Source organism: Furipterus horrens, unplaced genomic scaffold (assembly GCF_987537825.1).
Source record: "Furipterus horrens unplaced genomic scaffold, mFurHor1.1.pri manual_scaffold_11, whole genome shotgun sequence".
Lineage (NCBI taxonomy): Eukaryota > Metazoa > Chordata > Mammalia > Chiroptera > Furipteridae > Furipterus > Furipterus horrens.
In genome coordinates this window covers 88,924,124-88,935,107 of record NW_028327181.1, presented here as the reverse complement: position 1 = coordinate 88,935,107, position 10,984 = coordinate 88,924,124, and the positions used below count along the sequence as shown (strand labels likewise).

General features: G+C 49.3%; 1 protein-coding gene across 5 annotated transcripts in view; it reads right to left on the bottom strand.

Annotated features, from left to right (window-relative positions):
- Positions 1-2,140: 2,140 nt before the first annotated feature.
- STRADA (STE20 related adaptor alpha) overlaps positions 2,141-10,984 on the bottom strand; it is a 29,431-nt gene continuing 20,587 nt past the window's right edge. For all 5 annotated transcript variants that reach the window (XM_090290501.1, XM_090290503.1, XM_090290502.1 and 2 more), the window contains 7 exons: positions 10,112-10,220; positions 9,885-10,008; positions 5,888-6,059; positions 5,259-5,363; positions 3,025-3,266; positions 2,719-2,761; positions 2,141-2,450 (listed from right to left, as the gene is read on the bottom strand). In XM_090290501.1, the coding sequence (XP_090146627.1) occupies positions 2,298-2,450; positions 2,719-2,761; positions 3,025-3,266; positions 5,259-5,363; positions 5,888-6,059; positions 9,885-10,008; positions 10,112-10,220 (948 nt within the window). In that variant the 3' untranslated portion in view covers positions 2,141-2,297. The remainder of the gene's footprint in view (positions 2,451-2,718; positions 2,762-3,024; positions 3,267-5,258; positions 5,364-5,887; positions 6,060-9,884; positions 10,009-10,111; positions 10,221-10,984) is intronic.

Sequence of the window (10,984 nt, the reverse complement as noted above, 5' to 3'; positions counted from 1 at the left end):
AGCAACAGGGTTTTGTTCTTTAAAAAAAATTTTATCTTCATCACCCAAGAACATCTTTTCATTGCTTTCAGAGAGACAGGAAGAGAGAGAGACAGAAAAACATCGATGTGAGAAACATGGATTGGCTGCCTTCTGGTAGGTGCCCTGAACAGGAATTGAATCCACAACAGTTCGGTCTTTGGGTCAACACTCCAACCTGAGCCACACTGGCCTAGGCAGTTTTGTTCTTTTTTAAACTGGTGTTATAACTTCTGAGGAAAGGGAAAGTGAGAGCATTTGATGGTTCAAAGCGGCTTCAAGAGGGAGGGGCGCTTCCTTAATCTGACATTTGAAGTGCCTCACCCAGAGCAAGGCACCTCACCCCCAGGGGCTGGCAGGAGGGGAAGTGCCAAGCTGGTGCAAGCACCGTGGAGAAGACCCAGGTTAGAACCCCCACCCCGGCTGCCAGCCAGGATGACAAGGCAAGGTGCTGGTCTGGCTCTCAGGTTACCTGCTCTTTGAGTATTAGTTCCAGTGGTAAGGAGACACCCCAAGTCATGTTACAAAATAAAGCCCTCCACCTCCTTTCCTGCCAAAGGTGAATGTCTTCTGCCTGGACTCCTTCCTAGTGGCCCAGAAGTGGTCCTGCAGAGGGGCTGGTCTCCAGCACCTAGACCTTTCCGACCCTCAAGTGTTTTTTGTTTTTTTAAAGATTTTATTTATTTCTAGAGATGGGAAAGGAGGGAAAAAGAGAGGGAGAGAAACTCAGTTTGTGAGAGATACATCAACCAACCACCTCCCAACTGAGGACCTGGCCTGTGACCTAGGCATGTGCCTTGACTGGGAATCAAACCAGCGACCTTTTGGTTCACAGGCTGGTGCTCAATCCACTGAGCCAGAGCTAACTCCCAAGTGTTTTGATGGCCACAGGCTAATATTAATAGTCTCTAAATTTTAGATTGTTAAGAGACAAGTCTACAATGGGTTTTATTTTATTTAATCTTCGCCCAACTACATCCTTATTGATTTTAGAGAGAAAGGGAGGGAAAAAGAGGGAGAGAAATATAAATTGATGGCTGCCTCTTGTAAGCGCCCCAAATGGGGATAAAACTCGCAACCTGGGTATGTGCCCTCACTGGGAATCAAACCCATGACCCTTCTTCAGTTATGGGACAATGCTCCAACCAACTGAACCACACCAGCCAGGGCCTATTATGGGTTTTAAAAGAACTGGTAGGCCCTGGCAAGTGTGGCTCAGTTGGTTGGAGCATCGTCCCTTCAGGTTCGATTCCTGGTCAGTGCACATACCTGGGTTGAGGGTTTGATCCCTGGTCTGGGTGCATATGGGAGGCAACCCATTGATGTTTCTCTCTCTCTCTAAAAGCAATGAAAAAATGTCCTCGGGTAAAAATAAGTAAGTAAAACAAATAAAAGAATCAGTGTGTTGAGGCAATCTAATGACAGAGGTCACTGCTACGCTTCCACGAGCACTTATGGGACCACACTCAGATGGCAGAACCCAGGGTGGAATGAGACACATTTGAGCTTATATGGCCAACACACAACAATGCCACTCTCCAATGGGTGCTCTGAAAATTTTAATTTGTTCTGGCAATAAAACTAACACAGCGTAAGGACTTAAGCCCTGTGGCTGGGCAAGGCATTACGGCCCTTAGAGAAAGCACCAAGGCAGCACAGGCGGCGGGAGGATGGACTCTTGGCGGGAAATGAACGCACTACACCGATGAACTACGGGAGGTTTTCAGGTGTCAGGGCCCAAGTGATAACAAGAATCAGACGGACTGCCCCAGCCTTAACCTGACGCTTAAAAAGAAAAAAATACCCTTCCCTCCAGTTATCAGGGAGAGGTCAGAGGGAAGAGGGCACAGGTTGCTTGCTGCTGGCTTCACCGTGGCCCTACAGGACCTGAGGGCGCTGGAAAACAACAGCACCTGGCTGGCAGGAGAGCAAGAGTGAGAAGACGAAGTCACAAAGTTCCCTGTGCCAATGAGTCAAACCCCAGGCTTGAACTTCAGTCCCCAGGGCCAGGACAGATTCTGTTCCTCCTGAAGAGGTCAGCTGAGCTCCCTGGGCTGCGAATGCTGCTTTCTGGCCCGACCGGATCCCTGGGTCTCAGCCTCGGAGCAATAAGAACTGTCTCTCCAGGAACTTCTCTCCAGTCAGCAAGCGGGCACATTCCTGGCAGAAATGCCCTTTCTTCCCAACCTGCTCCCAGAGGGCGGGACTGTGGCCAGCACCCAGGAAGGGCCCGGGAGGCTCCTGTCACGTGCTGGGAAGCATGCGCCTTCTTCGGAGACTCAGAACTCCCAGTCGTCCACCTCCAGCTCTTCTAGGTTTGTTACGAGGCCAAAGACCCCACCGTGATCCTGAGACTGGCTGCCCTCAAAATTGGTGATTGGGGTGACAGGCCGAAGTAACTCAGGTAAAGCCTCTGAGGCGCGTCGCTTGATCTGGGGGAGGAGAGACAGTGGGTGTGGATCCTCTTGCTCTGGGTCCTGGGACACCATGGAGCAAGGAACCATGACCCAGTGACAGTGGGCCTTTGGGGTCAGGAGTTTCTATAGCGGAAAGGGCGGCACCTTTAACAAGCTTCAGAAAATGGTCATTTCTCTGATTCAAAGGGAGGAGGAGAGAATACCCTAAAAACCCTGAAACTAAGGGGACTGGGGTGGGGGGTTAGCATCACAGACAGATAACAGGGAGCCTCAGCCACTGTACCTGCTTGAAGAAGGAATGGTTCAGGAGGGTGCTGGCACTGGGTCTGCAGAGAGGGAGGAAGAGGAACCAGCATCACCCTGTGCCCCCCGATTTCTAAAACCCTGTTGCTTATACCTCGCCCCCAAGTGCCCCTCTGCTTTGTCCCTCAGCTCACTAAGAAAAGCAGCCAGAGCAGCTTAGCCTGGCTTCTTAGCGAACCGGGCTCTGGACTCCTTTACAGGACAGATGCACCCTCTCAAAGCCTGTCTTAAACCCCAGACCCCACGCTGCTCCCTGGAAAGCCCGCCCCCAGCCCAGCAGAAGTACCTCATATCCGGGTTGCGCTGAAGGCACTGCTCCACAAAGTGGTGGAAGTTGGGGGAAAAGGTTCGGTGGTAGGGGTGGGAGAGCGAGTCACCGTTGGAGGTCCTGGGGGTGCTGGGCGCCAGGCTCTCGCTCAGGCCAGAGTTGGCCGCGGAGCGCGAGGTGCTCATGGTCAGCTCCTCGGCAGGGATGGTGCTGGTGTCCAGCAGGCAGGGCACGGTCCCATTCAGTTTCTCCAGCAGCATCTGGGGAGGACAGAGCCAGGACTGGGCTGGAGGGGGCCCCTGGAGACCTATAGTTTCTTCACAAATACACTTTTCCCAATATTCAAATGTGACTTCGGGGCAGTAGAGAAAAGACAGAAGTAGAATAAGTAACTTTTCCAAAGGCATGCTGGCCACTGGCTTGGCAACCACACCCTATATAGGCCAAATTGTTAGAGGGGCTGGAAAAAAGTGTCCCCTTCACCATGGCTGGAAGGGGCTCACGGTCTCCTCTCCTTCGTAAGTCATCAGATCCTTTTAATTGTGGGGCCCTCCCCTTAGGGTGCAGGCAGCAGCCAGGTGACTTTCTGAAGCCCAGCCCCAATGAGCCAGGCCCAGATGGGTCTGATGGAGTCCCTCACGCCGCACCTGCAGCACCACGTCCTGGGCTGTAGCTGCGGCCGGCTGCACAGGAGCGGTAAGCCTGGGGACAGGCAAAGCTTGGACAGCTGTCCGAAAGCCAGCAGACTTGGCACATGCGAAACAGGCCCCACGTTGTGGATCCCTGTCCAAGTCCCTGGGGACTGCTCTGTCTAAGCCAGAAACATGGAAATCTCTCAGGAGCTGTGATAGTATGGTAGTCACCAGCGACAAGTGGCTCTTTATATTTAAATGAATTTAAATTAGGTTTAAAATTCAGTTCCTCAGTCTCACTGGCCACATTTCAAGTGCCTAATAGCCACAGGCAGCTAGTGGCTGCCACACTGGACAGTGCAGATACAGAACATCTGTTCATCTCAGAAAATTCTACTGGACCTTGCTGTTTCTGGGTCTGTACTTCTTAATCACCTTAAATAGCCTTTTAACTCTTTCCTGAGCATCTTTCTATTAGTGTCTTATACTTAGGTTTTCTAGATCCTGAGATTTCCACCCCCTCCTAGCCTGCCAGATCTAATCCACCTGCTGGAGTGATCTTCCTCAAATATATTGTAGGTCTGATGCTATCACCCTTGTGCCTAAAGGCCTCAGTGATTCTTCACAAGCATTGTGACAGAAACCAGATATCCTGGCGTGGCACATGGAGCCCTTCGTAACCTGCCCTCGTTTCCTCCTCCAGCCACATCGAGCGCCTGCCCCCAGTTGCCCTGTACTTCACCCAGTTACCACCACTTGCTGTTGCCCAGATCCTGGTCTTTCTTGACTCTGGGTCTTTGCACATGCTGTTTCTTCTGTCTAAACGTTTCTTCTAGTTTATATTCTTCAGTCAATTCCTGTTTACCTTCAAGACTCAAGTGTCACCTCTTCCCAGAAGCCTCCTTGGACCCCCCTGCTCTGCAGGGTTCCCCTTTGGCCATTCTCTAGCTGCCCTCCCCACAAGGCGAGCAGTCTGTGGGTTCAAGGGAGAGGCTCATTCATAAATTGCAAGCCCAGCCCCACTCCCTCTGAGTTTAGATCATGTTCCAGGTACCTGGGACCCAGACACTCTTTGCCCCAGTGGCCCAAGTCCACTCTTGGACTTGATAAGGCCCAGCTGGATAGGCCCCTTCCCTGGGTCTACGCCCAGGGGCGGACTATGCCACTGGCTGCAGATGCCGAGAAGTGGCCAAAGGGCGGTCATCGTAAGGGGCGTGAACAGATCGTAAGGGGCGTGAACAGAAGTCTAAGAATTCTAAATTAGAAATTGGCTTTCCACCTATATTTTTCATGGTAGGAGGACAGTGTATTTCATAAATGTATAAATATGTGTGAGCTTGATTTACACACTTTCACTAGACATCTGGTCTGTGGGCCCCCACCTGCGCCCCTTTCAGGCCCTGCAGTTGTTAGCAGTGGGCCCGCTCCTGAGCTCCCCTCCCCGGCCTCCATTTGCACAGCAGTTACCGCAGAAGTAAAGTTCACAACCGTCTCCCTGGGCGGGCTCTTGAAGGAAGAAACTGTCTTTCATCCGAATAGCCCTGGTATCCCTGGCCGGAGCATTTGTGGAATGCAGACAGGCAGGCAGGCAAGATGGAAAGCGCCAGGCTGCAGGCTTACCTGGGTGGCAGGCATATCCTTAAAGGGGACATGGCCATTGGCCAGCTCACAGGCTGTGATTCCCACGCTGTAGATGTCAGACTTGGCATCATAACCCTGGAGATTCTAAGTCGGGAGAAAAAAGCCACAGATCACTCCACTTGTAGCCTTGGTCATTGTTCTTAGAAAAAGAATGGGGTGGAGCAAACACTGAGGAGAGGGAAAGACTGCCTGTCCCCCAATCAGGGCCATCTGCTGAGACCCTCCTTGTCTGCACCACTGAAGGGCAGCTGCTATGTGAGAAGAACCGACTGTTTGGTGATGCTACGGAGCAAGCAGGAGGAAGTGTGGGGCCCCATGCTCCCACTCAGTATAGGGATGGGGAGTGTACCAAATGCTCATTTCCCACAAGATGTGGGGATCTCTGAAAGGAGGCAGTCTGGGACCCCACAGAGGGGGAATGACTTCACCTGCCAGGGGCACATTATGCCTGTGTGAGAGGCCTCCCAGGTTTACCTGCCAACAGGAAAGCCTCCCTCCAGGAGCCTGGACAGCACTCGGATGGAGGCAGAGAGCACCCCATCCCAGGAAATTCCTGAAGGGAAATCACAAGGTGGTAGGGCTGGGGCTCCTTGGGACCTAGTACAGACCTGCTGGAGGACCTCTGGGCTGAGCCAAGGCAGAACCTTGATACTGTACTTGGGAAAATCATGGACCACACGCTGCCGCTGCCCGTGGCTGATCATGCTGAGGTTGCTGCGTAAACCAGACAGGTAGACCTTCCCGTCCACGGAGATCAGAATATGGCTGGCTTTCACACTCCTGGGGGGTGGCAGGTGCGGGGAGAAAGGTGTCACGGGGCGGCAGGAGCCCCTCACGCCACAAACCTCTGGTCTTTACACCCTAGATCCAGCCAGCCATCTCCTTGGCCATGCGCGCGCACGTGTGTGTGTTTCACATTTTTGTGAAAAGTTTGAAACATACAAAAAAGAAAAAATAGCATGATCCCACTTACCTATCACAAGATTGTTTTTTAAGTATATTTTATTGACTATGCTATTACAGCATTCCCTCACTTATCACGGGTATTACGTTCTAGACGCACCCCCCTCCCCCATGAAGTAGGAACCTTATTTATTCTACACTCTTAAACCTACGTAACTTTAACAACATACGTATGCAGTACCACAAAATCCCGCGATATAGCAAAAAATCTGTGATAATTAAATGTAATATTTTTTAAATTCCTGCGATACAGTGAGGCCGCAATAAGTGAACTGCAATATAGAGAGGGACGACTGTACAGCTGTCTCAATTTTTCCCCCTTTGCCCACCTCTGCCCAGTACCTCCCTTCCCTTCAGCAATCCCCTCCTCCCTTAGTTAATGTCCATGGGTCATGCATAGAGGTTCTTTGGCTTCTCCATTTCCTATACTATTCTTAACATCCTCTCATTTATTTTGTACCTACCAGTTATGCTTCTTGATCCCTGTACCTTTTCCCCTATTCTCCCCCTCCTCCCTCCCCACTGACAACCCTCCATATGATCTCCATATCTATGATTCTGTTCCTGTTCTAGTTGTTTGTTTAGTTTTTGGGTTATTATTTTAGATTCATTTGTTGATAGTTGTGTTTGTTGTCCTTTTACGGTTCATAGTTTTGATCTTTTTCCTCGTAAGTAAGGCCCTTTAACATTTCATATAATAATGGCTTGGTGATGATGAACTCCTTTAGCTTTACCTTGTCTGGGAAGCACTTTATCTGCCCTTCCATTCTAAATGATAGCTTTGCTGGATAGAATAATCTTGGTTGTAGGCCCTTGCTTTTCATTACTTTGAATACTTCTTGCCAGTCCCTTCTTGCGTGCAAAGTTTCTTTTGAGAAATCAGCTGACAGTCTTATGGGAACTCCTTTGTAGGTAACTCTCTTCTTTTGCTGCTTTTAAGATTCTCTCTTTATCTTGAACCTTTGTCATTTTAATGATGATGGGTCTTGGTGTGGTCTCTTTGGGTATAGCTTGTTTGGGGCTCTGTGCTTCCTGGACTTGTATGTCTATTTCCTTCGCCAAATTTAGGAAGTTTTCCTTCATTATTTTTTCACATTTTCAATTTCTTGTTCTTCCTCTTCTCCTTCTGGCACCACTGTGATTCAGATGTTGGTATATTTAAAGTTGCCCCAGAGGTTCCTAAGCCTCTCCTCATTTTTTTAAATTCTTGTTTCTTCATTCTGTACTGGTTGACTATTTATTTCTTCCTTATATTCCAAATCGTTTATTTGAACCCCAGCTTCCTTCCCTTCACCATTGGTTCAGTGTGGATTTTTCTTCATTTAGTATAGCCTTCACTTCTTCCCTTATGCGTTTACCATACTAATGCATGTCTGTGAGCATCACAGGCTTTGTTATCACCAGCGTTTTGAACTCTGCATCTATTAGGTTGGTGATCTCCTCGTCACTTAGTTCTCCCTCTGGTGCCTTGATCTGCTCCCTCTTTTGGGCCCTACTTTTCTGTCTCCTCGTCTTGATAGGCTTCTGGGTTTGCCTCTGTGTATTAGGTAGAGCTGTCACACCTGTTACGTTGTAAGGGGCAGAGCCTTAGGTATTCGTCAGTATGGGGCGACCCATTTCACCACTTTGTGGTGCTGTATGTGGTGGAGGCATCAAGGAGGGAACAATGCTGCTTGCTCAGCACTCGCCCATTTTCCCGTCACTTCACCCACTTCCCGTATGTGACTGGTGCTCCTCTAACTGCTGCCCTGGTGATGGTTCCTAGAGTTTGCAGACGTTCTAGGATTGGGGGACCTCTAAACAAATGGACTCTGCCGAGAGACTGGAGGTTTCTTCCTCAGCCCCAACCCCCACTGATTTTCACAGCCGGAAGCAATGAGGCTTTATTTTCTTCGGTGCTGGAACCACGAGCTATGTGGTCTGTTCTGGGGCTGGGACCGCTTCCCAGGTGTTCCTCCTGGCTTTTATACTATGTGACCGCTCTTTCTGCCAGCTGGCCACAGCCACTGCCTTACTGCTGCTGCTGCTGCTACCACTGCCACCACATCGTGTCCTCTCAGTCCCGGCTCCCCCCCACACCTGTCTGGGTGAGTGCTACTTCTTTATGTCTTTGTTTGTTGGACTTCCATACAGTTCGATTTTCTGGTAGTTCTGGTTGTTTTTCTGTTGTGAGGAGATGTTATTCCTTCTTATGGTTGTGGAAGGAGGCAATGCGTGTCTACTTAAGCCTCCATCTTGGCCAGGAGTTCTGTCACAGGATTTTATAACTTACTTATATTTTGTTTAAGTTCTCTTTTATGCTCACAAACTACTGCTTCTGCTACCACCTACTATGACTGACCTGTACTTCTTGTTTATTCTTGTAGAGTGTATCCTTGTTTTATTGGCATGTATTTTCAATTTACCTAATGCTTCTGTGTTATGCACCTCATTTTTCCTTTGTCTCTTAGTGTTATGTTTTGAGATCCATTCATGCTGCCATCTGCATACATCTAATCTTTGCTTCTAATTGCCCTCTATACTCTGGGGTGGGATCTAATACTTTTACTCATCCATTCTTCCAGCAAGGGACACTCCCACTGTCTCCTACCATGAATATGAACAATGACATTGCATAATGTCCCCAATGGGCCTGTGTGAGGGTTTCTTTGGAGCGTACACCCAGAGGCAGCTCTGATGGTCCCTGATTTGAGTGACTCTGACTGGTTCCGTCAGGCCGTCTTCTGCTATACAGACAGGAGACCCCATCTCCTCACTGCACTGGGCCTCACCCAACCTCCAAATTATGCTGGTCTCTGGTGTGTAAGCTGACATCCTCCCGTTTTAATCTGCTTTTCTGATGATTGCTAGGTTTGAGTGTCTGTTCCTATGGCTGTTAACCTTTTGCATTTCCTCTCTTATAACCCTCATGTCCTTCACTCATTTTTCTGTTGCTTTGCTATCCTTTTCTTGCTGACTCACAAGACTGCCTTGTTAGGAAACTCCCTTGTGTTTAGACAAAGCCAACATCTTCCACGCTGTCACCCATATCTCAGCTTTGTTCAAGGGGCCCTTTAGTGGAGAGAAGTATTTCATCTTGATAAGATCAAACTCATCAATTTTTCGTCTTATGCCTTGTGCTGCTATAATATTTAGAAGTTCTCCTATACCTTAGGTCACAAAAATATTTCCTCACATCTCCTTCTGAGTCTGAGTTTTACATCTGACATGTAGGCCTTTAATCCCTCTGAAGAGCTGCTCTGTGTGTGGAGTTCGGTAGGGGCCCCATTTTATTATCCTCCCACCGTGAGCTGCTCTCCTGACACGGTCTACCAGGCCTTCTTTCTTTTCCCCGGCCTCTCGGCACAGGGCTGCACACACCAGTTTGGGGGCCCCGAGGAAGAAGTGGGATGGGGGCGCCACGGTCCTCCTCAGGTGTCCCTCTCACACAACACTCAGGACCAGGCTGCTCAGGGAAGAAAGTCGGCAGCTCGAACAGCGGCAGGCTAAGTGCTCTGTCCAACCAGCCCAGAGGCAAGGGCAGAATCCCGAGCCTGGTTTACACTGTGGCTTCACTAACTTCAGCCGGCCTTCCAGGGTTTACCTGAGGTCACGGGCAAACACCGCCACCCCCGTAAGGGGTGGATATGCTTCAGAGCGCACCTGTGGACATATCCCATGTGGTGGATGTAGTCGAGGGCCTTGAGCACCCCCTGCAGGATGTAAGCGATCGCCAGCTCATGCATGCCATCCATGAAGTGTGTACAGATCAGATCCTTTGCAGAACCTGAAGAGAATTGTGGGGAGACAGGGAGGGGTAGCAGAGGAGGAAAACTGCACATAAGCCAGCTGACAACAGAATTCTCAGCTGGGAGCCCTTTCCCACTCACCATATGCCACGAATGATGTGACAACCCACAGCTCATTGTCTGCAATGAAGGTGGCTCGGTATGGCAGGATATTGGGATGGTTGAAGAGTTTAGAGACATGAAGCTCCCCCTGAAACCAACGGTAAGCTGAAGTCAGAATCAAGGGGCACTGAGGAATGACATTCAACAGGAAGGTGGCAGCATGAATAATATGGGGACATAGTACTCCCTGGGTGCTCTTCTCAGAGTCCTGGGAGCAGTCTTAGCTGGCGCGCTGCAGGATGAGAGAAGCCAGGCTCTGCTCTCCCTGCAGGGAAGGCAGCACTGCTCTGCCAGCTTCTGTCTACATTTGGCTCTGCCAGCCAATCCCAGAGAACCTTCAGAAACAATTCACCACCAACAGGGACACTGCTAGCAACAAAGATCACCCCCGTGGAGGTGATGAAAGAAACTGTTGGCTGAAGACTTATAAAATTCTAAGTTTAGCTCAACCTCAAGGGCCAAGGCACAGAATTCCTCTTTAGATAAAAAAAAAGGAAACAAGAAATGTTTTTCTATTATAAAGGAAAATGTAGTGACTGGAACCAAGGGAAAAAAGCATTAAAGAAAGACGACAACTATTAATATTGGAAGCTGTTTCTCCAGCAACCTTCGATTGAGAGATCCTTTCCTTAGGAGTGGCTATGGAAAGTGTAAGACCTACACAATTTTAAAATTAATTAGACAAAAGATGTGAAAAAAAATTGGACATGAGAACTCTAGAAACTCTAGGGTCCTGGCCTTTGGGAGGTGAACTAAGGCCAAATAGGCAGTACCTCCTATTCTGCTCTACAGAAAGTCCGACATGCTCTAGGAAAATGTTGGGTGTTTTTTCCTAAATAATTAAGTTGGCAT